This window comes from Penicillium bovifimosum (genome assembly GCF_028826915.1).
Source record: "Penicillium bovifimosum strain IBT 22155 chromosome Unknown utg000001l_segment0_segment0, whole genome shotgun sequence".
Taxonomy (NCBI): Eukaryota; Fungi; Ascomycota; class Eurotiomycetes; order Eurotiales; family Aspergillaceae; genus Penicillium; species Penicillium bovifimosum.
Genome location: NW_026622710.1, coordinates 2,402,319 through 2,429,016, shown reverse-complemented (window position 1 = coordinate 2,429,016; position 26,698 = coordinate 2,402,319). Strand labels below are relative to the sequence as shown.

Here is a 26,698-nt window from a genome sequence, read left to right as displayed (position 1 = left end):
ACCAGGTTCGATTGAATCTTCCCCCGGATGATTGGACAGCCACGTTTCATCCATGGTCCCATCGGAGAGTGGACTCTCGAGGATCCTTGCTGTATCATGCGACCCCGCTTACAATGTACACGGCATGGAATACATCTTTAGCCACCACTTTCCGATAGTCCATGGTGGGGCAAGCATGATTTGTGACAGAGGGTACTAGGTACGGAGTAGACGGAGTATACTTTTCCGAAATGCGTACAACTTACAATACGTACTGTTAAGGGAGGAAAAGGGGTCCATCGATTTACTGCCCACGATTCCACGAATCCTTGACAGTTGTCCCTCGCACTCAGTACCTACCCTTCGGTGTGCTCTGTTATGCATGTCAGACAAGAATATGCCATATGGCCTCCGGGGCCATAAACAGGAACCTTCATTCTTGTTGTGGTCTAGTGGTACAATAATCGAAGCGCACCAACACACCTCACGGAGGTGTGTTGGTGCCTGGCGCTAAGTTGGTACGATTAGCCTGTAATTTTTCCCACAATAGGCTGATGTTGCAAGGCTATAAGTTCCAATCTCTCGCCCAGGCCCTCTTGTTCTTCTTCCATCAACAACTACACAAACGTCTCTGACTCAACTCCTTATCTACATATATAACCAAAATGGCTTGGGGCTGGGGTGAGTCTTAGTTTCCTCAACGCATCCACGCCTTGCTGCATACATGCATCAGGGCCCGACCCGACCTGCATAGCCTGCAATCCCCTCATTGGCCATGAAGTGGAAATCATGCTGACTCCTAGCAGAAGAATCCGAGCAGGCACACCGAGAGGTCTACAGCGGTGAGGAGCACCACGAGGGCAAATTCTCCCACGAGTTTGCTGCAGGCGCTGCATCCTTCGCTGCCATGAAGGCCTATGAGGATCATGAGCGCAACGAGGGTACGTCTGCCATGCATTCCATGCACCATGCCGGCATAATACCCCGACTTACATATGAATGAGCAGGCAAGCCCGCCAATCACTCCTTCGCCAAGGAGCTCATCGCCGGCTTCGTGGGCGGCGAAATCGACAAATTGGCTGAGACTAAGGGTATGGACTGGATGGATCGTGAGAAAGCCAAGGACCATGCCACGAGAAACGCCGAGAACATGTATGAAGAACGATACGAGCGTGGCAACTACTAGGTTCTTGGGTATGGCAGACGATGATTGAAGGAAACTTGCTTCATGGACAGCTCGGGTCGCAGGTACCAAGGAAATATGATTGATCAAAGATATGTTTGATTCTGGTGTCCAGACTCCCGTACATAAAAGAGCGGTGAGGTGAGCCGCTGAATAGGTATCTCTCGGAGGTTGACATGTCAACGCCGCATCCGAGTTGCAGACATGGCATAGTTCCGACAGACGTACGTAGCCTTACGATGCACTGCTCCCCGTCGGAAAATATGCACTGAGTTTGGAATGGGATACCGGGTGTTTTTCTTGACCAGTCATCACCATGAGAACCCGCCGGTCACATTCCGGGCTGCATACCAACGCCGTCGTAGTTTAGATAGGGGACTGGGGATCCGAGCCAAATGCCTATGATTGCGTATTTGATATGTGAGAATCGCTTTTCCTAACCGCCTCATAAGAAGAGACATCTCTAGGAGAAGCTGTTGCATGCATCTGACAAGGAAGAAAGCGAAGATATTCCCAGTTCGGATTCCCGACGTTTAGGAATCTGGCCTGGTGGGCCGGATCCAAATGACCCACCTGCAGGCTGTCCACCAATCACAGCTCAGGGCGCACCAATTGCAGATTGTCGCCTCGCAAACCAGGCGCCCACCGGTGATGAGCTCATACACGTGCTAAAAGTATAGGTTCAGCTACGAAGCCTCGACATTTTCAAGCTTTTGAGCGCTGCCGTCACTTTCGGGGGAGATTTTCAGGCCTTAGTAATTTGCCAACGACATACCATTTCTTTTCCATTCCTTCATTCGAAGTCTTTCCTAATACCGTCTACCACTCTCGTCTCATCTCATCTCAGGAGTGGCGGGTCGGCTGTAGCACTTTGCTTTCGCTCGAGGTGTCGACCCCTCGCAGTTGAGACTTGATGCTCCTATCACAGCAGACACTTCAGGTTTGAGACCATAGGCAATGACGGTGGTTCGCTGTTCAGGATGAAATTTGCCAAGTTTGTGTTCCCCGTCACAGGGTGTGCGACATTCCAGTGGCTGACTCAAAGACTTAATCCACAGACAGCTGGAACAAGAACTTGTTCCCGAATGGCGGGCAAAGTATCTTGACTATAAGGTTGGTACTTAGCACCAGTCTTGATATCGCAATCGTACTGACCTCGTCGATGTATTCAGATCGGAAAAAAGAAGGTTAAGGCGATCACTCGAGCTCTGCAGAAGGCGCACCGCAGTCCCAATTTTCCGTCCCAGCGAAATCCCACCCCGCAGATTCGCGGCGCGATCCACTCGTCTTCCAATATCGATAAGCAACTGGATGCGACAGAACAAGATGCGCCTTTATCACCGCATCTGAGAAGTCCTGAGCGGCCATCGACCACGCGCTCCACACCCGGGCTCAAGACCGAGCGGCAGCCGCTTCGCACTCCGGGATCGCGGTTTTCGGAAGATATTGGCAGCTATGGAAGTATACTGGCAACGCCGCCACATCGACGCCATGCAGAGTCAGATGCAGCCTCGCTTGAGCTTCCGGACCCGGCACTCGACCCAGAGGACGACTATTTCCAGCAGCACAATGGGGCCAACGTAGATCACCCCAGCGCCGTCCGGACACCATCGCCGGTGATGAACCGACATACCACGGGGCATTTGAATCCTTCACCGTCTCCGGCCATAGCGGACCCCTCACCTGATCAAAGGCCCCGATCAGACCCACGGGGAAGCTACACGAGTCACTTGGGTGGAACTTTAACGAAGGTGCCGTCGAGCAAACGGACATCGCAGCTACTGCGGCGCGTATTTACTGCGGAGGGGGAGCCTGGCATGAGGCGACGGTTAGAATCTAGCGCTGGCGCCGAGCTTGACAAACGTCAAGACGAATTCTTCGAGTTTTTAGATAGCGAGTTGGACAAGATCGATGCCTTCTATGTGATGAAAGAGCAAGAGGCTACCGAGAAGCTCCGGGTCCTTCGCCAGCAGTTGCATATCATGCGCGATCAGCGTATCCAGGAGGTTTTGGCTGCCAAGAGAGCCGCCAATCCCGACAACGCGGAGGCCCAGCGACGGGCAAATGCATTTGCGAAACTCAATGGTTCCCGTTTAAAAGGTACATTCGCGGGCAAGAACCGTTTTGGCAAGAACTCGGAAGCACTGGCGGAAATGGCGACTCCCGGCATGCACCCCCAAGATCAGGATCGCGAATTCATTGTCAACCGGAGGGACTTTATGCGACGGCAGGAACCACCGAACCAAGAAGTCTCTTATCGGTCTGCTAAACACAAGCTCAAGCATGCGTTGCAGGAGTTCTACCGCGGAGTTGAACTTCTCAAAGGATACGCTTACTTGAACCGGACAGCTTTCCGAAAAATAAACAAGAAATACGACAAAGCAGTCAACGCCCGCCCCCCGCTGCGGTTCATGTCAGAGAAGGTCAACAAAGCTTCCTTTGTGCAGAGTGAAGTGACTGAGAACTTGATGGCAGCGGTTGAAGACTTGTACTCCCGTTACTTTGAGCGCGGTAATCGCAAGATTGCTGTCTCCAAACTCCGTCACACGATGAAAAGATCTGGCGACTATTCGCCGAATACTTTCCGCTCTGGACTCTTGTTGATGGGTGGGGCTCTGTTCTCTATCAAAGGACTGGTTGATGCTACGTCAAATCTTCGTTCAGACGATGTAGCTGAGCAAATTCGAACCAGTTATCTGCTTCAGGTGGGCTCCCTCTCTTCTGCTTAGAGTGTAACCATGTTGACCAATCGATTAGCTCTATGGCGGGTATTTCCTGATCGTGTTTCACGTCTTGCTCTTTTGCTTGGATTGTATGATCTGGACGAAATCGAAGATCAACCATGCATTTGTTTTCGAATACGATACCAGACACACCTTGGAGTGGCGTCAGTTGCTGGAGGTAAGTTCCTTGCTGTCATAATTTGATGTCCGTGTCTGACAGGTGCAGATACCTTCGTTGTTCTTCTTCCTGTTGGGCCTGTTCATGTGGCTCAACTTCTCATGGTACAATCACATGTACATCTACTGGCCCGTTGTCCTCATTGGTCTATCGGTCATTATAGTCTTCCTGCCAGCCCGTATCCTCTACCACAGGAGCCGCAAATGGTTTGCCTTTTCAAATGTGAGTTATCGTACAATCTTATCCGTGTTTGTCTAATTCTGACTCCTGTAGTGGCGCCTACTACTCGCTGGAATCTACCCTGTCGAGTTCCGTGATTTCTTCCTGGGCGACATGTACTGTTCTCAGACATACGCCATGGGGAATATTGAACTCTTCTTCTGTCTATACGCCTCGTATTGGGGTTACCCGCCTAAGTGCAACTCCTCCCACTCTCGACTTTTAGGCTTCTTCCAATGCCTTCCCTCTGTCTGGCGTGCTTTCCAATGTATCCGCCGTTACCTGGACACGAAAAACGCATTCCCCCATCTGCTCAACTTGGGCAAGTACATATTCGGTGTTCTCTTCTATGCCACTCTAAGCATGTACCGCATCGACCTACACACACGCTTTCAAGCCTCATTCATCACCTTCGCCCTCCTAAACGCTGTCTACACCTCAGTCTGGGATCTCATCATGGACTGGAGTCTGGGCAACCCCTACGCCAAAAACCCAATGCTTCGTGAAGTTCTTGCCTTCCGTCGAGTCTGGGTGTACTACGCCGCAATGATCCTCGACGTAATAGTGCGCTTCAACTGGATCTTCTACGCCATCTTCATCACAAACATCCAACAATCCGCTCTCCTAAGCTTCATGATCTCCCTCTCCGAAGTCTGCCGCCGCGGCATCTGGTCCATCTTCCGTGTCGAAAACGAGCACTGCACAAACGTCCTCCTCTTCCGCGCCTCCCGTGATGTCCCACTTCCCTACGACGTTCCCTCTCCCTCGCAGGCCCTCGACGGCGCACCGGACGGCGTCCAGCTCCAAGAACAGCACGCTGCCACTCCCTTCATGGCACCCGGCGACGTCGAGCACGGCGCCCCGTCCACGTCCAGTATGCGGGCACGCCAGCGCCGTCCTTCAGTCGGTATCGTCCGCGTCGGCGAAATCGTCGCCTCGGCCCACGCGCAGGACTTCGAGCGCAGACGTCTGCCAACCTTCCTGTCCAGCGCGAGTGTAGGGCAGGATATGGGACGCCATGACGACGACAGCACGGACGAAGATGATGAGGCGGATATGAGCACGGATGATGAGTCGGGGTCGCACGAGGGTCAGCGGTCGAGGCCGGCTTCAGAGCGTCGAGAGACGATGGGTCCTATTGTTGAGTAGGTTGTGCTGATTGCATTGGGGTAGCCGGTGGCTAGGGTGATGTCGCCTTTGATGTGACTTATAGATATCCTGAGCATCTTGCTTGTACATTTTAGCTTGCTATGCATAAATATCAATAATCTGGTTAGACTGTATGCTTTGCTTTCCACCAATGGTTGCCGTTAGCGAGAGACATTGACGGGTCTCAGCTCAGTATGAAATCTGGGAATTTCTTTGCTTGGAAAGGTATCCGGCTAGTTTGTGCATGCTATGGCCCGGCTACCCGTAGTCGAAGCGGAGATGGCAAGGCGAGTCTTTGGAAGTCTTCCCAACAGGTCCGAGGAAACCGGATCCTTCAAGCAACAGACCGGGCCGGTCAAGATATGAGCGTGACCGGCCAAGAGTACAGCCACTGCAAGGATTCTGCTCCTTCTTGGCCTCTTCTAGAAGGGGGCGTTCGAGGGAAAAATAGAGTTCGGTGCAAGCCACTCACGCAACGGAAGGACGGAAGTCTCCCGTAAGGGTGAGACGACTGCATCGCACATTGGGGTAGACAACAAGACAACGTGTTGAAAGGCAGCGTGGAGTAGTACTCACCGTGGACTTGTTACACCGTGTTCCATTTGTTTACAAGATCCTTCGTAGGTACTCTGGGCATGGTGGCAACAATTGGTCCGGACTCGGTATCGTCGCCGGTAAGGGTATTCAACTCAAGGAAAGTTTGGCGGACTTCTTCATTCCCGCCGGTAGCCGGACTCTCCCGGTGCATGTAGCATGTAGGTGGCGCTTTCTCGGCGTGGTATGATAGAGGTTCCTGTTCTGGAGCCTCTGGCCCCTGACGATCATATTTTGGTTTGAACAAACTCCCCTACAGTAGAGATAGCGATATTAACTATTTCTTCCCGTATTGCAGGAATGTTCCCGAGAGAGATATCTTGTAGATGAACTACATACTATTTCAAACAGACATCTGCAATAAACATATCATGAAGTTAGACATCGCCGTGTAGGGAAGGTTGCGGCCCTGCGGGTGAAATGCCCTTGCCGACGAGTAACCGGTAGCCAAGGTTGAGCCAAGAGAATTGGCACTTGGGAAGTTTTTGCCCCTTTTATCTAGGGAAAACCTAAGAATAGACCGCTGAGTCGCTGACCGTCGGGTTTGGTCAAGTTTCGGAGATAAACAGTTCGACTTATCTATTGCACCTCGTTGGAGATAAGGCATGTGATAACTAGTGAGAGATAAGATGGAATCATCATGGAAAATAAACAGTATAAACTACTGTGTAAAAGCTTCAAATACTGTGATATCACAAACTCCAAAGTCTACGGAGTGCCCGTAAACACGGCGTTTCGTCCCAATCTCCTCAGGCGCCACATACGTTCGGTTAAGGTTACCCGAGAATGAGATTAAACACATCTCCGCCTCCCCGTGGGGTAAACTGGGGTTGGTATGTCAGTCTCCACAACAACTCCACGTACAGAACCGACAAACTGTCGTCATAGTACAGCAGAATGGGGGGTAGATTCTCATCTGGCCGGGAAAAAAAGGAAATGGAAAGACAAAAGAGACGATTTCCCCACAATCTGCCCAGTCCTCAGTGGGGTTGCATCTTGTCCCAATGCAGGCCGATCTTCTGAAACCGGGGGTTAGAGCGAGTAATGAGCCCAATTGCAGTTGATCCTATCCACAATTGAGTAGTCACCTTCTCTTTTTCTATCCTGTCATGGCTAGTATTACTACGCTAGCCTTTCATCTGTCTCCGGTCCCCCGTCTTCCGGCCCCCCCCCTGTTGGTCTGCCTACCGTGTAACAGTTTCGTGGTTTAAGAACAGCTCCATACCCCGCGGGTTAGCCCGGGGATTTTAGATGTACCTGTTTAGATCTGTCCAGACGCTGCTATCATGACCGATATGAAAAAAGAGAAAGACCTTGAGGGTCTGGGTACTTCACCCTTGCGAAATGAGCTTGATCATAGTTCTGATATCGCGCATGATGATGTCTTTGGAGAGATTACTGAACACGGACCCAATTACCGCAATGTACGTTCACCTACATACCTATTCCTTTGTGTTTCTCGAAAGAAACCATTGAGCCCAGTTAACACCATTCAGGTAGGATGGATGGGAACAGTGGTCCTCATGATGAAGAGCCAAATCGGCCTCGGTGTCCTTTCCATCCCAGGCGCATTCGACACGTTAGGTCTTATCCCAGGCGTCATATGTCTAGTCATCATTGCGGTTATCACAACATGGTCCGACTACATGGTGGGTATCTTCAAGCTGAAACATCGCTCCGTCTACGGAATCGACGATGCAGGCTACTTGATGTTCGGTACATTCGGCCGTGAGCTCTTCGGGTTTGTCTTCTGTCTCTGTACGCTCTATACACTTTTCCAGGGTCCAAATCTGTATTAATCCACATAGACTGGACTTTCGTCGCCGGCTCAGGAATGCTCGGTCTCTCCATCGCCCTCAACGCCGTCTCAACCCACGCAACATGCACAGCCGTCTACGTGGCCGTCGCCGCCGTTGCTGGCATCATATTCGCTAGTATCCGCACTCTCGGTCGAATCAGTTGGCTCGCGTGGATTGGTTTGATCTGTATCCTGATTGCAAGTATGTGTCTTATAGTCCTTACCGACTTCCCCTATCCCCGGTGTGAAATAGCCCTAATATGGTCGCAACAGTCTTCATCGTTACCGTTGCCGTGGGCGTTCAAGTCCGCCCATCCTCCGCTCCACAAGATGGAACTTGGGTACCAGACTACAAGCTCGTGAACAACCCCTCATTCAGTGAAGCCATTACGGCGGTGTCGGCAATGGTCTTCGCCTACGCTGGTACACCAGCCTTCTTCTCCATCGTCTCAGAAATGCGCGATCCTAAGTATTACACCCGCTCCCTGGTCATCTGCCAGTCCATCGTAACCGCCGTCTATATCTCCATCGGCGTGGTGGTATACTACTTCTGCGGCTCATACGTTGCCTCGCCTGCGCTTGGCTCCGCCGGCCCAGTTATGAAGAAAGTCAGCTATGGCTTTGCCATCCCCGGTTTGCTGGTTACCGTGATGCTCTTCGTGCATGTAAGCAATTCCTTCTGCCAGCTCTGACAATTCATTGTGGAACCGTGAGAGACTATACTAACAAACCCCACCCAGCTCCCAGCAAAATTCATCTTCATTCGCCTCCTCCGCGGCTCGAGACACTTAACCTCAAATGGCATCGTTCACTGGACCTCCTGGATCGGCTGCACTGTCAGTGTCGGCCTAATCTCCTACATCATCGCCAGCGCCATCCCCGTTTTTGACAATCTGGTTTCATTAATTGGCGCCCTTCTCGGCACATTCATGTGTTTCCAGCCGATGGGCTGCATGTGGCTGTACGATAATTGGGGCAGGGGGAGGTACGAGCGGAGTCGGCGGTGGATTGCCATGGTTTGCTGGAGTATTTTCGTTATTGTGAGCGGTACGTTTATGATGGTTGGCGGCACTTATGGGTGTATCGTCACTATTATTGAGAGTTACCATGCAAATGGGGGGACGAGTGCATGGTCTTGTGCGGATAATTCCAATTCGTCATGAGTGAGAGGTTAGAGATGGAAGGGCATTGCCGGTACTGGTCACTGGTTTGCATAAATAGATACCTATCAGTAAATTGGAGTGTGTGTTGGAATTGATTCAGTCTCCAAAGTCTTCTCTTCCAGAAACCGTTAGAACTTAGACCCACGTGCCCGCATAAACATCGCCCCCGGAAAATCAGCTTATCACACGTGACACATCACATCACTCTGAGCTCCACTTCCAGGCATCTCTCTCATCTCTCTTTGTCCGTTAACCGGTGTTACATTTCAAGGTTCTCAACACCAGCATTTGAGTGACCGACTGCATCGCACCTCGACGCCATGTCCTCCAATATCAGATATGAGGCCGCTCCCCAGCGGGACTCCCTAGACGAACCGTCTTACAACCAAGCCCCTCCCTCCTACCAGGCGACCGCAGAGCCAGCGCCACGCGACGAAGGCGACAACCTACCCGATGACTTTAAGGTATGCACACACATAACATAACGGGGCGATAGCTCCGCACAGCACAACAGCAACTAACACAACATGACAGTTCGGAGGCACAGTCGCCGAAGGCACAATCGACATCCGAATGCAATTCGTCCGCAAGGTGTACTCGATCCTGTAAGTCCCCAACGCAAGCCAACCCGCCCGCGCAAAACCTCAAAGACTAACAAACGACACTAGAACTGCCCAACTCCTCCTCACAACGATCCTGAGCTCAATCTCCTTCTTCAACACGACCTACCGCTTCTGGATCCAACACAACTTCTGGCTAATGATAATCTCCATCTTCGGCGCCTTAGGCTTCATGCTCGCAACCTTCTGGAAACGCAAGTCCTACCCGGCAAACCTCCTCTTCCTTTCCGGCTTCACGATTCTGGAAGCCTACTCCATCAGCGTCGCGACCTCCTACTTCGATGGCCGGGTGGTGGTTCAAGCGCTTGCGCTAACGCTTGGCATCTTCGTGGCGCTCACGCTGTTCGCATGCCAGACGAAGTACGATTTCACGGACTGGATGCCTTATTTGTTTGGTGCGCTGTGGTTTATGATTTTGTTCGGGTTCGTTGCTATGTTTATCCCGTTCAATAGCACCATCGAGATTGTCTATGGTGTGCTTGGAGCGCTGGTTTTCTCCGGGTATATCCTTGTTGATACGCAGTTGGTTATGAGGCATTATCATGTTGAGGAGGAGATTGCGGCTTCCATTTCGCTCTATTTGGATGTGCTCAATTTGTTCATGTCCATTTTGCGGATTTTGAATGGGGCGAATAATAATAATTAGGGTTGGCAGCTTGGTTGACTCGGCTGGTCATTACACTGCGTGGTCGAGGGAGCTCGGCTTGTCGAGGATGATTCTGCTTTTCGCCAGGTCTTGAATCACTTTCTGTTGTTCACTCTTCACTCCTGTCTTGAGTTTCTACAAGTCTGTTTATTGCTTTACTGACATTATGTTCATACTATGCTCGCAGTCGAGTCAAGTTAATTCCTCCAGTCATGAGCAGTGAATCAATGTAATTCAGAAACCATGGAAAGGAAAATAGATACATTTCTCCCAACGCCTAACCCAAATCAAATGTAGTTCAAACTATGCAAGAGCGATATCCGTGACGCAGGGTACATCTTAGAAACGGTCTAGAGCGACATGCAAATAGCAAAAAGCAACCATCTGAACGAAGCGTAAACCCGATCAGGCAAAAACTCGAAAGAATAACTTCCACAATATTATAGGTAAGCCCAAAATCATATCAACATGAGGCCCGGCCAAGAGGAAGAAATGGAATAACCATGTAAGAGGGGAATGGTTAATGCGAGGCTATAAAGAAAGTGTTCGTAATCAGACACACGATCATAACAAGGAAGCCATAAATGGCCAGTCCCAGACTGAGGCGGCGAAGCAGGGCCTTGCGCCAGTGGCGTTTCCCACGGAGCAAAAGGCCGCTCTCAGTCAAAGAGCGCGCGAGGGAGCCCTCGCCTTCATCCCCGTCGTCTTCCGAGAGATCATCGTCCACCTCGTCGTCCTCTTTCAGTAACCCACGGTGGGTGGGTGAGTCAGGCGAGGAAATCTTGTAGTAGAACAAGCCTGGGAGGATGAAGCTGATGCTTGTGCTGCCGGTGCTACCGACGTACGCTAGCACGGCTTCCAGCGAAGACACCGTCATGGCGACTATGTAGCTCAGAATCAAGATGGTGGTTGTGATGATGGAGAAGCGGAGATCGCTCATTGGCTCGGGCAGGCGGTTTCTGCGTGGGCCCAGGAGCGGGTGTCGGTGGGGAGAGCCCTCGGTGCGGTGGACTTGTTGTGGTCTGGGACGCCATTTGAGCACTGCGTCGACTGATGCCCGACACGGGTGGCATTGGAGTGGGTATGAGAAGACTACGAGCATGACGATTGCGGCACGTCCGATTGTTGCGTAGACGCCGGGTGGGTACATGCCGACGATGTTTCCGCCCACGCTGTTTCCGAAGGATAAGTAGCCGGTGATGGCGACGAGAATGTAGGTTGCGGCTGCACTGCCGGCGCTGGCGAAGACAACGGCGGTCGTGCGGAAATGGCTGTTGTTGGCGATTTCATTGAGGATGGAGAACATCTGTATTGCGGTTAGAAAGGGACCTGAAGGGCTTAGCTCTCCGAACATACGTTTTGATGGCAAGTAAACGCAAAGACGATGACTGGCAGGCTGCTGAGAGTTGGAATTGCGCCAGCCCAATGGCCCACGCGAATCGGGCCACGATCCTCCTTTGTGTCTCCTAGGACAAAGTGATACACGACCAAGATGACCAGATAGGCCATGGACACCAAGGCCGCGATACTTGTGTACTTCAGAGAGTCCAGTCGGCGCAAGTAGGAAAGGGGAATCACGATCAACCTGTAGTTAAGCAGTCAGTATTTCATTCCAATTCGACTAAATAGACAAATGACTCACATGAAAGCTGTAACCCAAAAGTGACGCTCGACCAGAAAAGCATACCCTGGCTCACTGCCGACAAAGCCCTGCACCACACCTGGCATAAGATCTCCAATGATGATGAGATAGCTGACGCCGACGCCGAAACATTTGATCGCAATCGCGGCGTCAAAGACCACGGCTGCGTTGGGGTACGTTAATTGCGACAGGGCAAAGAAGGAGGCGCTTCCTCGATCGAGATATTGTGCGCATAATGATTGCAGGTAGAGACCGAATCCTGCGGTGACTGCAGACCAAAGTATCACGCAGACGCCAAGGACAATGCCCATGTGGGAGATGGCTAGAGGCATGGCAAGCACTCCGGCACCGATGACTATAATGAGATTGCATCAGAATATGGCGATCTTTATGCATCGTGCATCCTCGCACTTACTGGTGTTGACGAGGTTGATCACACTGCTGGCCCAGCTGGCCTCACCCACGATATCCCCAGGTCTTCCACGGCCTGCACGCCTAATAGATTGTCCGATAAGCGATCTTGTCTTGAATAAAGAATCTAATAATCCAGCCTACCTCCGCGGCGCATTCTGGGATCCGCCAGACAGGCCAGACCCAAGCGCGGCCTCCTCCATGACTCGAATATGGGTTATCTGCTGAGTTGCGGAATTGCGATTATCGGTCGATGGGCGCACAACGCATAATTAACGGCCGTTACCAGCGGGGCCAGGGATCAAGGGATCGAAAGAGTGAATAAAAATCACCGGGACAGTGAAAGAGACATGTACGTAGTACTTAGAATGGAGAGATTAGGAAGGAAAGGGCAGAGTCAAAGCCTTATCGATAGCACATGACCTTGCCCGCGGGATCCTTTTAAGCGCTCATTTTGAGACATAAAAGTTGTCATATTTGCACATTCTGGGCACATTCTCCAATTCAACTTGGCAATAGCAAACCATTAGCTAATCTAGCTAACTACGACCTTGGCAATCCCCATCCCTCCTGCGAAAGGAGTTGATAAGTCTCTTGCTCAGCCAAATCATGACCCGACGCCGTATTTCCAGGCCGATTACCAGGCCCCGGATCATTGAACTGACTAACCGCCCGCACAGTTTTTGAGACCTCCAAAATCGTCCCACCTTTCACCTCAAACTGCGTCCCACGACCCGATCTGTCCCCAATCGTCTCGCTCACCTGTTCTTGCTGCACAAGTGCCAACATCACCTCTGCAACTTCATCAGGCGTCACCCACGCATCGTTACCATCCACAATCATCTTCAGCTTCTCCGGGTGCTCAGTCCACAGAGGAGTCTTGATAATACCCGGTGCCACGGCCGTGACGCGAATGCCAAGGTTTTTGTCCAAATTGGCAAGCGACCGCACGAAGCCATTAATTGCGTGTTTCGTGGCGCAATAAATCGGCGTCGTGCTAGTCGCCGTCTGGCCCGCAATGCTGGAAATATGCAATATATGCTTCGGGCGGCTGCTATCACGGCTTTTCTGGAAATGCGCGATCGCAAGCTGTGTCGTGCGGATCGGGTGGGTGATGTTGATATCGATCAGCGCGTAGCGGCCGCCGGATGGTGCGTCTTTGCTTTCGGCTGAGTAGGGTGGACGCCAGAAGTTGCTCCAGTGCTGCGGCTATAGTTAACCTCTGTACCTGGGCCGGGTTGCCAGAATCCGTAGTGTTCTTACCTCCTCGTAGACTCCCGCGCCCGGACAGACGATATCAACCTCTCCAAATTCCTTCTCTGCAACCTCGAACATCCGCTCCAGTTGTAGCCACTCGATCACGTTGGTCTGTTGGAAGATCACTCGAGTGGCACCGGTCTGGTACTCATCGACTAGCGCCTTTGCCTCGGGACGCAGAGCTAGGTCTGCGATGAGGATATTGCATCCATTCTCTGCCAGCAGTTTGGCGAAACTGAAGTTGATACCTGGCTGGACGGTAAGCACGTCATCTGTCACTGCGCGTCCTGATACATACCAGAGCCAGCTCCAGTTACGATGGCGGATTTGCCTTTCACTGAGAAAGCCATGTTAAGATTTATAGTATCAATAGGTGATGGGTTAGGTTTCAGGAACGTCGTCTACGAGGGTGAGGGGTATGGAATCTATGGTCTTCTTATGCTGACGGGGAGAACCTCTCGGGGTCCTTTATTGCGTCTGCCGTGTCTAGTTGGAGATCTCGCGGGGTAGAGGGCGTTTAACCGTCGGGACGGGAGGAAGGTGGACCGAGGCGCGATGGCTCTCTACACAGTACTGTGTATGGGAACGCTGCTGCAGTAGGTACATAGTTTTGATGATTAGTAGATTGTCTGACGGCCCCCCCTCCTTATGGCTCAGATTGGCTTTCGCTTGCTGGTGCAGTACTATGCACGGATCGCCCATATATACAACTGTTCAGTGAAACACACATGGACGTGGGACGTGTTTCGATCAGCAAGTGGGACACTGGAGTAGGTTCGGTATGCTTTCCCTTTCTCTTGACTACTGTGGATTAGACAATGGAACAAGGATGCGTCGCCCTCGATGCTTCTGTGGGATACTCTACATAACATATTTCCTCTGCTGGGTGGGACTTTCTTATAACTATTAGCTGCCGCCGCTTTCGTGAAGCCTGAAGGCGCTCAGAGCCAGGCTCATTGTAAATTTTAGCCCGGGCTAGGCTCTTGCCAGCCTGCACCCCTATCACATGACTTTTCTTTTTAGCGCCTACACCCAATGGTCCATTGGTCTCACCGCTAAAGCGTACAATACCTTACACCATTTCCCTCTGGACATTCTCAAGTTTAGATGGCCTGTTCATTTGGCGGTAATGTCATCCATCCAGTGTCCACCTCTGGAATAGGATCAACCTTGTATTAAAACCGAAATATATTGATTCTGAAATCTCCAACTCTCCTTGTGACAGTGACACTTCCATCGCCCGTACATGTAGAATGCTCTAATACATCGGAAATATGAACAAGGTCATCGCATCTAAGCCAAGAGCGTTCCCATAATCAATACACCAGCAGCCCACCATTTCAGCGAAGAAGCCATATCGGTGATAGCAGCCCCGCCGTTCTTAGGTGGGCAGCTCACAACAGGGTCAATGCCCTCGCACTGAGCTGCGGTAATGGCAGCTGCTATGCTCGAGGCAGCCGAAGGAACGATGCTGACCTTGCAAGGAGAAGGAGTAGGCGCCGGAGTCTCGAGCACGGCGCATTTATCGCCTTGATAATAGCCCGATTGAGCTATGAGAATTTTCGTGACGTTGAATGCCGTAGCGGAGATGTCATCGCACTTGTCATCGGCAGTAAGAGCGGTCAAATTGGGCTGACCGGCCCCTTTTTTCGTAGTGAAGCGAATGGAATGGGCATCGGAGGGGCCGTTCAAGTTGACCATGGGATTATCGCCGGAAGTGATTCCCTTTGCCGGTGTAGGGCAGTGACAAATTCCCATTCATTTTCTGTGTTTAGATCCTCGGGATGCAGAGTGCTTGGTATGCTACTCGTAAGGTATAACACCGCGTCCGTCGTATTGAGGTGAAACTCACCATCATCAATATAGGCGGCCATTGATTGATTCCCCTTTGGGAGATCTGCCGGCCAAACACCCCACCTGAGGTATGGATAGAGTCCATCAATCACTCTAGGGTTCTGGAATGCAAAGATGACGGGCATGAGCACCATCGGCTCAAAGGTGCCATTTCGTGGGAAGATCAGATCGATCTCTCCGAAGCCCAGGTCATGCGTATTGGCCTCTCCTAGGGACGCCATAAGGCCGAGGGCGAGAAGTTGCGCCTTGATGTTGAACATCATGCGAGTTCGGCAATAATGGAATGGAAAGGTGTGGTGTCGTAAAACAGTGGTGACTAGGGCAGTCCAAATAAAAAAAGCTGATGTCTCCAGGCCAGGAGAAGAGATCGAAAGACGGGGAAGTTTTGATGCGGTAGGGCGAAGTACCCCAAATTGTTACGTGCGCTAGGGAGACTACATAGTAGAAGGTCTCGAAGTTTGGGGTCGCAGAAGATGGTCCTTTTAAAGTGGACCACCTCAAGACGCAATTATATACAGATACACAAATACTCCATAGATCATATTATGTACCTGCATTTGATAAGGTACCTAGATCACTCCGTGCAGTGGGTCGAGCCAGTGCTTGAGCCTTTGGGGCATAGCTCATCTTCCCTGGCAGAAAATCCTACTTCTAAAAGTGGCTTAGCGGCTGTATACAATAGCTGTCTCATGCATACTATTAGCAAACCAGCCCCTAAGCCCTGTTTGGGAGCACACCGCTCTTCTTCTCGTCAAATCTTGTCCTTTGTTAAGTTGGTTTCATCCCCCGAACGGCTCTTGTACTAGGTAAATCTGCTCTCTCTTCAAACATTCCGAAGAGAACCCATTAGGTACCAGCAATATGAATTACGACGTTGAACGAGAAATTGTCGCATTCTTCGAGAAGACTACGACCACTCGCTCAGCCTGTGACAACTATGCGAGTGAGCATATTGGTGGCAATGTGACTCCAGTCAAAGTGCAAGGCGTGTGTAGCTACACCGTCTATGCTGGCCCTAACGCCGAGTTCGTCGTGCAGTATCGTCTGAAATCGCAAGCGCTGAACATGGACATTATGAACCTTGCAAATGCCATTTACGGTACATTAACACCCCAGGTCTCCTTCAAGGGACAGATTGGTGAAGATCATGAGAGCAAAGAACCGCTTTACATATACGTGATGAACCGAATGGCAGGCATCTCTCAGCTCGATTTCCTCCTAGCCCATAGCAGTGATGTACCTGAAAACTCGCTCGAGTTTTCCCGCTGGCGTCAAAATCTTGTGGCCGACAACGCAAAGTGTGTGATTCATTTCTACGTGATGTATACAAAATTGCTGATTCTATGTCTTACTATGTAGGTTCTTTGCTCTATCTTGGAAAGGTTCTCAGGATGTTGATCAAATGTACCGCGAGAGCCTAAGCCATCAGTACGAACGAGACCTGAATTTGTTACTTGCTTCTCTCCCAGTTCGGTTCCATCCACTGATCAAGAAGTCTCTGGACTCATTGCCGGCCATCTTCTCACTTCCTATGGTGCTACTGCACAATGATTTTGGTTCCTTCAACATGCTAGTGGACGAAAAGTCTTGCAATCTGCTCGGCGTGATTGATTGGGCCGAAGCGGAGATTGCTCCATTCGGCATGAATCTCTTCGCTCATGATCGTTTGATAAGTAAGATTCACTTGAAACATGGCTGGTCCAGGTATGATGATTATCTGCTTTTGGATGAGATATTCTGGAGCACGTTCAGTCAAGAAACCGGAGTGGACAATGAAACGACCAAAACCATCAAAGCCGCAAGGATTGCTGGAGTACTGCTGGGGCGTGGTTTCACAAGTCGTCTTCCAAATGAGCCGAAGCCAGTACCGATTTCTGATGAGGATGAAAGCGGAGCATATAGCATGCGTGATTTAGACGGGCTTTTGATCAACCCAGCTACCAGATTCACGGACTCGGTATGATTAGATGAACTGGAGAGAAAAGAGAACACGTGGGTTGCCATAGGAAGCGGCACAGTGGTTTTCAGAGAGAAAGTTAATCCACCATGACAGTTCCTTATCTAGAATAAGCTCCTGCAAAGAGGCTGGAGCCATCCCCGCGGCCAATGATATGGAGGCTAATGAGGCTGGTGCTTCAAGCCCTTCACACCGTTACTGTGTATTGCCACCATCAGTCTTGACTCTTCACCTACACGAGGTGGGACGGAGAATTGATGTCATCAACCGTCGGAAAGCTCTCCCAATTAGGCAACTTTCTGGCACATTTCTCCTTTCGGCAGCGGCCCGACTACGCTTTATGGCAAGTTTCCGCCTCGACAAATGTATGTTGTGTACCCCACGAGACGCATATAAAGGACCCGTGCGGAGTCCAGAAAATCGGAATATATGCCTCAAGTCACATCTCAAATTCTCAATAATGTCGTTGTCGAAATTCCTTTCAAGATCAGCCGCACGAGCGGCCTCTACCTCAGCCCAAACAACCAAGGCCGCTGGTGATATCTCATCAGTCTTTCCTAGTTTGAGGCCCGACTACAAGCCGGAGCCTCTCCCCGCACGGTTCCAGGAGCTGAAACAGAAGATCTTTGAGAAGAATAAAGATGCTCTTACAAAGAGCTGGGAGAGATTACTTCCTAGTTTGGATCAGGAAGTGCAGAAGATCAAGGCAAAGGGCAGCGACGTAGGTGCAAAGTCAATATGTGTCAACGACCAAAGTGCTGACTCGTATTCAGATCATCCCCTCAATTGACTACTCCGATATACTCTCTGGAAATGTGCCTGACGCGGCACTGAAAGAGGTCCGTCATCGAGGCAGCGTGGTCGTCCGCAATGTGATACCGCGGGAGCAAGCCCTGGAGTACAAGCAACGCATCCGCGACTACGTAGCGGCCAACAAGGACCGTGTCAAGGCCTTCCCAGCCGACTCCCCAGCTGTTTATGAGCTGTATTGGACTCCATCGCAGGCCGAAGCCCGCGGCCATGACAACATGCTCAACGCCCAGCGCTTCGTGCAGCAACTGTGGCATTCGTCCGACCCCAACAGCAAGATCTCTACAACAAACCCAATCACATACGCAGACCGTCTGCGCATCCGTGACCCAGGGGACTCAAAGTTCACTCTCGGTCCGCACATTGACGGCGGATCTCTTGAGCGCTGGGAAGACCCCGAGTACTCCCGAGTGTACGGCAAGATCCTAGAGGGTAAATGGGAGCAGTACGACGCATGGGATGCACGACACCGCCTGAACGCTAATATGGACCTCTACAACGGCGCTGGAGCCTGCTCAATGCTGCGATTCTTCCAGGCTTGGCTTTCCATGTCTGACACAAAACCCGGCGAGGGCTCGCTGCACGTCTGTCCCATGATCAACCACAGCACGGCGTATACCATTCTCCGTCCGTTCTTCGACCTCGAGACCTCAAAGCCGGCCATGGACGCAACCTTCCCGGGTTCCGTGCCTGGTGCTTGTCAGGAATATAACCCGATCACGCATCCCCATCTTGAGCTGGAATCGACGATGGTTTCGGTGCCGGAAGTTGCGCCTGGTGATTTTGTCGCGTGGCACTGCGATTCGCTTCATTCTGTTGATAAGGAACACCGTGGAACGCAAGACTCCAGCGTTATGTACATTCCTGCGACCCCGCTGTGTGATATGAATGTTGAGTACTTGCTTAAGCAGCGGCAGGCTGCCCAGAGCTATTCGCCCCCGTGGGATTTCCCCGGCGCTGGTGGGCCTGGCGAGTCGGGTTTCAAAGGTGCCATGGATTGGTCGTCGCTGAGTCCCCAGGGCCAGCGTGCTATGGGAATGGGCAATACTCTATGGGAGATCACAGATGCCATGAGCGAGGGCGAAAAGGAGGCTGTCCGGTCTGCCAATAAGGCCTGTTTTGGGGTGTAGATCTAGTTTCGGGACTTTAGTTGAATCCCTATTTCCTCTTCGTCGAGCTTGTACATATCCACATGCATCTAGATCATTCAAATCCTGAATGTAAGTTCCATAAACTCATGCGAAAACAAAATTGGACCGATCATTCATTTCGGAGCACCCGGTGGCTCCGAACAGAGCTCCTGCCTGACTAGTGCGGCCCACAGGGCACGCGCCACAGGGAACCGATCCAGGCAAGCTTGGCAGAAGAGGGGCAACTTATCTCTTAGACTACCAATCTTCGAGCAATTTCATTTCTCCTCTTCTTTCTCCCTTGCTTTCCCTCTCAATATACGTTTTGAAGAACGCATCACAAATCGACAACTACAATCACCATGGATTTCATCAAGAATGCTGTTTCCAGCGCCACCGGCGACAAGGAGCACAAGACTACCGAGAACAACACTAACCAGCAGAAAGACGACTACGGTGACAAAGGTGAGTCGCTTTCCTTCCACGTTCTATGGTGAATCTTAAACTAAACGTTTACCCTCAGTCTTCGCTGCCGGTGTCAAGAAGTCTGGCTACAACATCGACCGTAGCACCCAGGAGAAGATCACCGACGGTGCCCGTGAAGCCTTCGAGAAGGTCACTGGGTAAGTGTCGATCAGCCCCGCCTTCGGTTCTTCTTGATCGATCTATCTAAGATCCGATGCTAATTATTTGGCAATCCAGCAAGCAAGTCAGCGACAAGTTCTCTAACTAGAACACTTTCATAATTCATTGGACAGTAATGTTATACGGAGATCGCGAAAGAGTGAATACCCAAGCAGACTCTTTGCAAATAGGTCCTTAGACATATGAATCATTTTACACAGCAACTATCCAAAGTCCAGACCCTCTGGCCCTCCGGGCACTCCGTACTCCGTACTCCGTAGTTACGTCGTACTCCGCCAGGTTAGGCTTCACCCGCTTCAGCCACAGCTCATGTTTGTGATTAAACCTATTTACCCGAGCTGAACTCTCGAGCGCCTTAGCACAGCCTCAGTACGGAGTAATAGAGTGGGTATTGTACTGGGGGATCGTCCATCGAACGTGCCAGAAACACAACAAAAATCTCCTGAGAGCAGATCACATGTGCAAGATTAAGTGGCCCCAAATTTCAATAGCGCGATCTGAGATGGGTCCGGAAAAGCAAGATCCAGAGTTATGATTGGTCAATCTAGACTCATCCCAAAATAAGTTTTGGCATTTCCTTTGACGTCCACGGTTGACTTCATGGATTCCGTCGATCTGTTCCATAATATCGAGCCACTTCAGCCCCAACATTGCGAAATACCTCCCAGCAAACTTCAGAGGATTTCATTTTCGAATTCATATTTCATACAGGAACACGCCTTTCCACGCCTGAGTTGCGGGAGAAAGCTGGAAAGAGCGGTGGGGTGGGCCCTGGGGAGAGGGGAAACAAAGTACAGAGTTTATGCCACCAACTACACACCCGGCTAAGTCGGCTCCAAATAGAAGTAATTTCGACCGGCAAATGACAGTCCCGCATGCTCTTCGTGGCGTGTTATTCCATTGCCAGATTAGGCAATATCATACATTTCTGGGATCGCTATGGGGTTACCTAGGCGAAATGGAGCTAAAGGCACCAGCTGAACAGTGGCTCCTAAGTTCTCAGCCACTACCAAGCACGCAACTAGTGAGCTAGATGAGGTCCTCGTAGCCCCGTGTTGCCATTATTGGCTGCTCGCCTCGCTTGCCCAGGGAATGTTGTCATTGAGGGGTGTCGAGAGTGGCGGTGCTCTTCTATTGCTTTCTGGTGCCGTTCTCGCTGGGAGATAAATAAAGTGCTCGTCGTCGTCTTTTCCGTGTTAGATTTCTCATCTTCTCAGTTCATAACAAAATTACACACAAAATGTCTTACCGCAACGAATCCGATAGCTACGGCAGTGGCAACCAGAGCTCCGGATACGGAGGTAACTCTGGCTCTGGTCGTGACCAGGACAGCTACGGCAGCTCCAACACATCTTCGGGCTACGGCAATTCTAGCTCCGGCCGCGATCAGGACAGCTATGGCAGCTCCAACAACAAGAACTCCAGCTACGGTAACGACAACGACTCTTACGGCAACAAGTCCAGCTCTGGTCGTGACCAAGACAGCTATGGCAGCTCCAACAAGTCCAGCTCTGGTCGTGACCAGGATAGCTACGGCAGCTCCAACACTTCCTCCGGCTACGGCAACTCCAGCTCTGCTCGTGACCAGGATAGCTACGGTAGCTCCAACAACAAGAACTCCAGCTACGGTAACGACAACGACACCTACGGCAGCAAGTCCAGCTCCGGCCGCGATCAGGACAGCTACGGCAGCTCCAAGAACCAGAACTCCAGCTACGGTAACGACAACGACTCTTACGGCAACAAGTCCAGCTCTGGTCGTGACCAAGACAGCTACGGAAGCTCTAACAGGTCCAGCTCGGGCCGCGACCAGGACAGCTATGGCAGCTCCAGCAACAAAACCTCCAGTTACGGTAACGACAACGACTCTTATGGCAACAAGTCCAGTTCTGGCCGTGATGAGCACAGCTACGGCAGCTCCAACAAATCCAGTTCCGGATCCAAGCAGGACAGCTACGGCAGCTCCAACACATCTTCGGGCTACGGCAACTCCAGCTCCGGCCGCGATCAGGACAGCTATGGCAGCTCCAACAAGTCCAGCTCTGGTCGTGACCAGGATGGCTACGGCAGCTCTAACACTTCCTCCGGCTACGGCAACTCCAGCTCTGGTCGTGACCAGGATAGCTACGGTAGCTCCAACAAGACATCCAGCTACGGTAATGACAACGACTCTTACGGCAGCAAGTCCACCTCCGGTCGCAACGAGGATAGTCTTGGTAGCAAGATCCTGAACAAGGCTGAAGGTTTGTGATCCCCGTTCTCGCCATGATTGGAAGATGGCGTGCTAACATGTGTATCGTCTAGACTTGCTCAACAAGAACAATCGTGATTACTAAATATCTCTTATAATTAGCACTGCGCGCTCAGGGGGCAAGGACCTGTCCCATCCTGGCTGCCGTATTGGTGTGACTATTTTATAGTGAATATGAGCCATTGTGTATACTGAGACTGGAAGACTTGTCGTGATATGAATGACCCAAGTAACACGTGAAGCGTGTACCTGTAGGTATTAACTATATACAAAAAGCAACAGGACATGTGTACAGTACCTTCGTAAATAAAGACTGAACAAAAATATTCTGTTCAGTTGTCCGGGCAGTATCCACTTGTAGTTGGGGGAGTTAGCGACCATCCGTCAACTGGCAAACCCCAGCCAACTGGCAAGTCTATTCCTACCCGACGAAATGCCCAATAATCCCATAGCGACAGCATGTATGTAAAACGAGCTAAATCAGGTTAATGAGAACTTCATCATTATTATCCCAAACTCCAAAGCGACACGTGCTGCGTCTGATGATCTGATCTCGCTCTTGATGGTGGCTGCCACAGACTTGGCAGCTACTCGAAGCTACCTAACGAAGGACTGACCGTCACCGCCGAAGCCGCTGCCGCCGGGGCCGTGGTCGCCTGACAGTCCACAGCCGACCCAGCCGCGACCAAAGGACATGCATGGAGTGCGGCAGTTCATTGGAATCAATGGAATGGCTACAGACCATTACCATCACCGGTTCATCCGCAATTTCTCCAAGATCTGCGTGCTTCTGCACGACCTGCTCAATGAAAGCGACAGCACGGTTCAGCACCCTACGAAAGAAGAAGTTCCGTCCAGGTGATCTGCAGAGGCACGCAGATATTGGAGAAATCGCGGATGTCGAACGGCGAACCATAACTCATAGTCATGAGGAAGACTGGTTCTTCCTCGCAGATGCCCTCGACTTCTGTAGGTATCAAGTGACTGGCAATCTCTTCACTATATAGGAACGAAGATTCTAGGGCATTTGAACAAGGAAGTGACCCATATGACACTCTGCAGTCGCTTCAAGAAACCGTGACTCCAACTGTTCTTGGCCAAGGATCTTTCTGTGGCCGCCGTGCGCTGTTTCTCTCTATTGTGGACGGGATGACTCTGTGCGAAGCTGCTGAAGCTGACATTGATGAGAAGAGAATTGAACTTCTTCTTGGGGAAGCACTGTATGCTCTGTGGGAATGCAAAGCCGAGTATAAGGATGAGAATCCGTGCAACTTTCTAGTTTGCCATGATCGTATCGTCATTACCGATCTTGAAGCAGTGGAATTCTATGCTGAAAACCCATGCTGGGAACGCAGCGTCAATTCTGGCAACGGATTACCTGTTGAGCAAATACTGATACATGTCGCCCTCGAACACTAAGGGATTCTTCAAACAAAGTTTTGAACGGGGGTCGGGGAGTTATTCATAGAGGATGACACTTGCTCGATGTGAGTGACTATCAGAAGAGGGAGCATTATCTACAACTATTGATATAATGTCATGGTTCTATATACGTTAGCAGAATCACCTACTCCGTACGGAGACATGGGAGACCAATCTCGCACTCAAGGCCGCTGTCATATGACTAAAACGGCAAGGAAAATCCATCGGACCATCTCACGTCGCAGTCACGAGACCTAAAATCCAGATATATAGGTCGCATACGACTGTTTACTTTCCTTCTCCTTTCCTCTTCCTCATCTCCCTTCAAAGTTTCATCTCCTCAGGTCGTCTCTTTTCATTCCTCCGACACTGAAACCACCAGCAAGGAACATCTTGCTCATCCTATGCCCACCTTCCCATATACCTGGGGCATGACCACCTTGCCCCCTGATTTTGATTGTCTTTTCAGCCATGATAAAAGGGATGAGGCCTTGAATTGCCTCGAATTATCTCTCATGGATGGGCCTCGGGCTTGTGGGGTTCTCTTGCCTGAGCCTCACGGCGTTCTCGTGATGGTCGTCCTGCGGCAAGTTTTGACACAGCCTACATAAACTGGCTGAGGAGTAAGCGTGCCGTGCGTCTACCATGGAAAAGCTTTCTGTGCATGACCCGATTTGGGCCATGGCCAACGCGGTATGTCCTTTCCGGGTCTCAAACATGTCTCGTTGGTTCCAGAAGCTGACTTTCGCCCTCTCCAGCGCGACATCCGCAGTTGGAACGCTCTCACGATAGTCTCGTGAGTTTCTCGGAGTCTGCACAGGGTCCGTCCATTGCAGAAAAATAACGGCCCAAAGCGACTCCAAGGTGCGGACCCGGGAGCTGTCCCGTCTCTCTGGGACTGTCGATCCTGGAAATGTGTGAGCGAGCTACAGCCAAGGACAGCCTGCTTTTGTCGCGCAGGGTCCACTCCGCCGTACTGCTGAGGCGACGAGACGCACATAGGCAGCTGAAGAAGCATATGGGCGATGACTTTGGGAGGCTCCCTGTGCTGGTCCGACAGCGGCCGAGGGATCTTCACCATGGTGTCTGTGCCATTCCTGCGGAGTGGGATCTGGCTGCAGCCCAACCGCGTGCCTCGCGAGCTTCGGTCGCTCGCCGCCCACCGAAGCTAAGACTCGGTGGTTGATCGACCCTTTCATCCTCCACGTATACGCGGCTGTCACTTCTGATCTCACCAATGCGCAACCTTTGAATGTTCAATGCGAGAGGGGCTATTCTTTCGGCCCGGTCAAAGTCAATGGTAAGCGGGTTATTTTCTCCGGAAGAATGGATTACAGTATTTGGTATGGTGAGACCGAGCTCCTGTGCCTGAACGTCCTCGTTGTTGAGGCTAAGGATGGACCCAAGTCCGGTCATGCACTCCCCCAACTCCTGGGATATATGGGTATGTATCTCGCTATATGTGTCTTTTGGGAAAGCTATTAGCTAATTGGTACCAAAGGGTGTATCCACCGGGAACGCAAGAATTCCGGGAGGCGCAACTGCGGCGTATACGGGATGGTGTACAATGAGGATGTTTGGCATTTTTTGAAGATTAGCCACGACTCGAAGGTGAGCTAGCTTATATCAGAATAATCAGCCAAGAACACAACGTCAAGAACTAGGAAGTTTAACATCTACTAGTGGTCGGAATTAGCTGTTGGTGGTCGTGCTCTGGAGCGGTCCTTTGTATTGCTGGTGTGGATGCTCCGGATGGCAGCTGCCATCTCCCCAGCCCACTCAACCGTGATATCGGCGGAAATTTCCAGGGCAATGGGCCACGAAGAGATGAATATTGATTCCTTCCTGTGAGATAGATCTCTCGTCCAGTTGAGCATCAATACCGACAGTCATGCACCTGCTAGGACTCCATTTTTTCCATGTATCGTCACTTTTCGTGCACTTCCCTGAGTCCATGACATCTTCTCAATAATCAAGCCCCGTTGTATGTTTTTATCGGTTGCGCGAGTAGTCGACGGACCGTCTTTGGGTTGTAAACTTGTAACTTGTATGCCCTCCTTCGGTAGGTTGGAAGGCGCCAGTCTTCTACATTTCCCGGCTCAGTACCTAACCAAGGAGACTTCAGTTCTCTTCAACCATTGTTCCGGAACACGTTTTATCTGTAATATTGGTGACGGTAAGGCTACGGCCTCGGGAAGCGATCGGCCCCCTGAGTCCTGCGCAGGCGCGAGCTCCAAAGCCAGCAGCTCCAACCGCGATTAGCGCCATGAATCCCGCCACAGATATCGTGAACCCAGCTGAGGCATCGAGGTCCCCGGTGCAGGCATTCAGGGCGCCGCTTTCTCGGCGAGCTTTGTAGGCGACGTTCTTCGAGAGACCCTCGTCCACCACGAAAGACAGATGGAGGACACGGAAGTTCATGTGGTCGAGAACCTCAGCTGCGACCTACTACTCGGGGTAAACTTCCTGAAACCAAATGGCGCAGTAATCGACCTGAAGAATGATCTGATACATGCGTGCCGAGATAGAGGGGCTGAAGGACCGGGTGTCCCAAACCAGGTCCGCCAGACTGGCGCCGAGCCGTACCCCCATTGGCAGCCCCGTGCCGGGGAGAACCCCTACGAGACGCCCGGATGGCGGTAAGGGCCGTCTGGGGATTGATGTTTTGTCCTATTTCTGCTGTTTTTGCTGTATTGTCCTGTTTTGTGCTATTTTGCCAGATCGTGGATCTCAATATTTTCTTCAGACGTTCGTCCATAACAATGTCATTCGACCATTATTTTCCAGTCTGTAATATTGGAGTGATCGACTTAGCCTGCATTCATATGAGGACATCAGTAGACACCTTTGAGGTCGCTCAAAGATGGGGGTTTGATTACCTGCTAGTACACAGAATGGACATAATATCTTTCATATACGATCCAGTCTTGGCGCATAATGCTGGTTCTTCTATGCCATCCTGCTCAGTGACCATAGATTAGGCTCCAAAGGACAATCTCTAGAAATTGCACAGTAATGCGTTATGGAATATGTGTTCTATCATGGTATCGCATTAATCGTAGAGTGG

At 51.1% G+C, this 26,698-nt stretch overlaps 15 protein-coding genes across 15 annotated transcripts; 10 read left to right on the top strand and 5 right to left on the bottom strand.

Annotated features, from left to right (window-relative positions):
* Positions 1–644: 644 nt before the first annotated feature.
* N7515_000933 (DUF3759 domain-containing protein) lies at positions 645–1,165 on the top strand (the record flags this gene model as incomplete). The annotated part of the gene is made up of 3 exons (XM_056661677.1): positions 645–660; positions 786–920; positions 987–1,165. The coding sequence occupies 3 exons, from the start codon at positions 645–647 to the stop codon at positions 1,163–1,165; spliced, it is 330 nt and encodes a 109-aa protein (XP_056526843.1).
* Positions 1,166–2,142: 977 nt separating this feature from the next.
* Positions 2,143–5,431, top strand: N7515_000932 (SPX and EXS domain-containing protein; the record flags this gene model as incomplete). Its single annotated transcript, XM_056661676.1, has 6 exons — positions 2,143–2,177; positions 2,221–2,275; positions 2,335–3,867; positions 3,920–4,063; positions 4,112–4,285; positions 4,337–5,431. 6 exons carry the CDS (start codon positions 2,143–2,145, stop codon positions 5,429–5,431), a joined length of 3,036 nt encoding a protein of 1,011 aa, XP_056526842.1.
* A 258-nt stretch (positions 5,432–5,689) lies between these two features.
* On the bottom strand, positions 5,690–5,955 carry N7515_000931 (uncharacterized protein; the record flags this gene model as incomplete). Its single annotated transcript, XM_056661675.1, has 2 exons — positions 5,690–5,853; positions 5,904–5,955. 2 exons carry the CDS (start codon positions 5,953–5,955, stop codon positions 5,690–5,692), a joined length of 216 nt encoding a protein of 71 aa, XP_056526841.1.
* A 1,356-nt stretch (positions 5,956–7,311) lies between these two features.
* On the top strand, positions 7,312–8,986 carry N7515_000930 (uncharacterized protein; the record flags this gene model as incomplete). Its single annotated transcript, XM_056661674.1, has 5 exons — positions 7,312–7,449; positions 7,522–7,783; positions 7,834–8,025; positions 8,097–8,488; positions 8,564–8,986. The coding sequence occupies 5 exons, from the start codon at positions 7,312–7,314 to the stop codon at positions 8,984–8,986; spliced, it is 1,407 nt and encodes a 468-aa protein (XP_056526840.1).
* A 320-nt stretch (positions 8,987–9,306) lies between these two features.
* On the top strand, positions 9,307–10,252 carry N7515_000929 (Bax inhibitor-1 family protein; the record flags this gene model as incomplete). Its single annotated transcript, XM_056661673.1, has 3 exons — positions 9,307–9,450; positions 9,521–9,591; positions 9,655–10,252. 3 exons carry the CDS (start codon positions 9,307–9,309, stop codon positions 10,250–10,252), a joined length of 813 nt encoding a protein of 270 aa, XP_056526839.1.
* A 520-nt stretch (positions 10,253–10,772) lies between these two features.
* Positions 10,773–12,508, bottom strand: N7515_000928 (uncharacterized protein; the record flags this gene model as incomplete). Its single annotated transcript, XM_056661672.1, has 5 exons — positions 10,773–11,558; positions 11,609–11,837; positions 11,895–12,249; positions 12,310–12,389; positions 12,450–12,508. The coding sequence occupies 5 exons, from the start codon at positions 12,506–12,508 to the stop codon at positions 10,773–10,775; spliced, it is 1,509 nt and encodes a 502-aa protein (XP_056526838.1).
* Positions 12,509–12,848: 340 nt separating this feature from the next.
* On the bottom strand, positions 12,849–13,912 carry N7515_000927 (uncharacterized protein; the record flags this gene model as incomplete). The annotated part of the gene is made up of 3 exons (XM_056661671.1): positions 12,849–13,508; positions 13,569–13,810; positions 13,861–13,912. 3 exons carry the CDS (start codon positions 13,910–13,912, stop codon positions 12,849–12,851), a joined length of 954 nt encoding a protein of 317 aa, XP_056526837.1.
* A 943-nt stretch (positions 13,913–14,855) lies between these two features.
* On the bottom strand, positions 14,856–15,676 carry N7515_000926 (uncharacterized protein; the record flags this gene model as incomplete). Its single annotated transcript, XM_056661670.1, has 2 exons — positions 14,856–15,287; positions 15,311–15,676. 2 exons carry the CDS (start codon positions 15,674–15,676, stop codon positions 14,856–14,858), a joined length of 798 nt encoding a protein of 265 aa, XP_056526836.1.
* Positions 15,677–16,256: 580 nt separating this feature from the next.
* On the top strand, positions 16,257–17,373 carry N7515_000925 (uncharacterized protein; the record flags this gene model as incomplete). Its single annotated transcript, XM_056661669.1, has 2 exons — positions 16,257–16,714; positions 16,776–17,373. Coding segments are annotated over 2 exons (1,056 nt in total), but the record flags the coding sequence as incomplete, so codon positions are not given.
* Positions 17,374–17,833: 460 nt separating this feature from the next.
* N7515_000924 (DUF1479 domain-containing protein) lies at positions 17,834–19,313 on the top strand (the record flags this gene model as incomplete). The annotated part of the gene is made up of 2 exons (XM_056661668.1): positions 17,834–18,094; positions 18,147–19,313. 2 exons carry the CDS (start codon positions 17,834–17,836, stop codon positions 19,311–19,313), a joined length of 1,428 nt encoding a protein of 475 aa, XP_056526834.1.
* A 362-nt stretch (positions 19,314–19,675) lies between these two features.
* On the top strand, positions 19,676–20,046 carry N7515_000923 (uncharacterized protein; the record flags this gene model as incomplete). Its single annotated transcript, XM_056661667.1, has 3 exons — positions 19,676–19,778; positions 19,837–19,936; positions 20,016–20,046. 3 exons carry the CDS (start codon positions 19,676–19,678, stop codon positions 20,044–20,046), a joined length of 234 nt encoding a protein of 77 aa, XP_056526833.1.
* A 1,152-nt stretch (positions 20,047–21,198) lies between these two features.
* On the top strand, positions 21,199–22,209 carry N7515_000922 (uncharacterized protein; the record flags this gene model as incomplete). Its single annotated transcript, XM_056661666.1, has 1 exon — positions 21,199–22,209. The coding sequence occupies one exon, from the start codon at positions 21,199–21,201 to the stop codon at positions 22,207–22,209; it is 1,011 nt and encodes a 336-aa protein (XP_056526832.1).
* Positions 22,210–23,015: 806 nt separating this feature from the next.
* On the top strand, positions 23,016–23,628 carry N7515_000921 (uncharacterized protein; the record flags this gene model as incomplete). Its single annotated transcript, XM_056661665.1, has 2 exons — positions 23,016–23,182; positions 23,232–23,628. The coding sequence occupies 2 exons, from the start codon at positions 23,016–23,018 to the stop codon at positions 23,626–23,628; spliced, it is 564 nt and encodes a 187-aa protein (XP_056526831.1).
* A 648-nt stretch (positions 23,629–24,276) lies between these two features.
* N7515_000920 (uncharacterized protein) lies at positions 24,277–25,482 on the top strand (the record flags this gene model as incomplete). Its single annotated transcript, XM_056661664.1, has 6 exons — positions 24,277–24,324; positions 24,390–24,427; positions 24,486–24,548; positions 24,753–25,075; positions 25,133–25,242; positions 25,315–25,482. 6 exons carry the CDS (start codon positions 24,277–24,279, stop codon positions 25,480–25,482), a joined length of 750 nt encoding a protein of 249 aa, XP_056526830.1.
* Positions 25,483–25,752: 270 nt separating this feature from the next.
* On the bottom strand, positions 25,753–26,052 carry N7515_000919 (uncharacterized protein; the record flags this gene model as incomplete). Its single annotated transcript, XM_056661663.1, has 1 exon — positions 25,753–26,052. One exon carries the CDS (start codon positions 26,050–26,052, stop codon positions 25,753–25,755), a length of 300 nt encoding a protein of 99 aa, XP_056526829.1.
* Between the last annotated feature and the right edge of the window lie 646 nt (positions 26,053–26,698).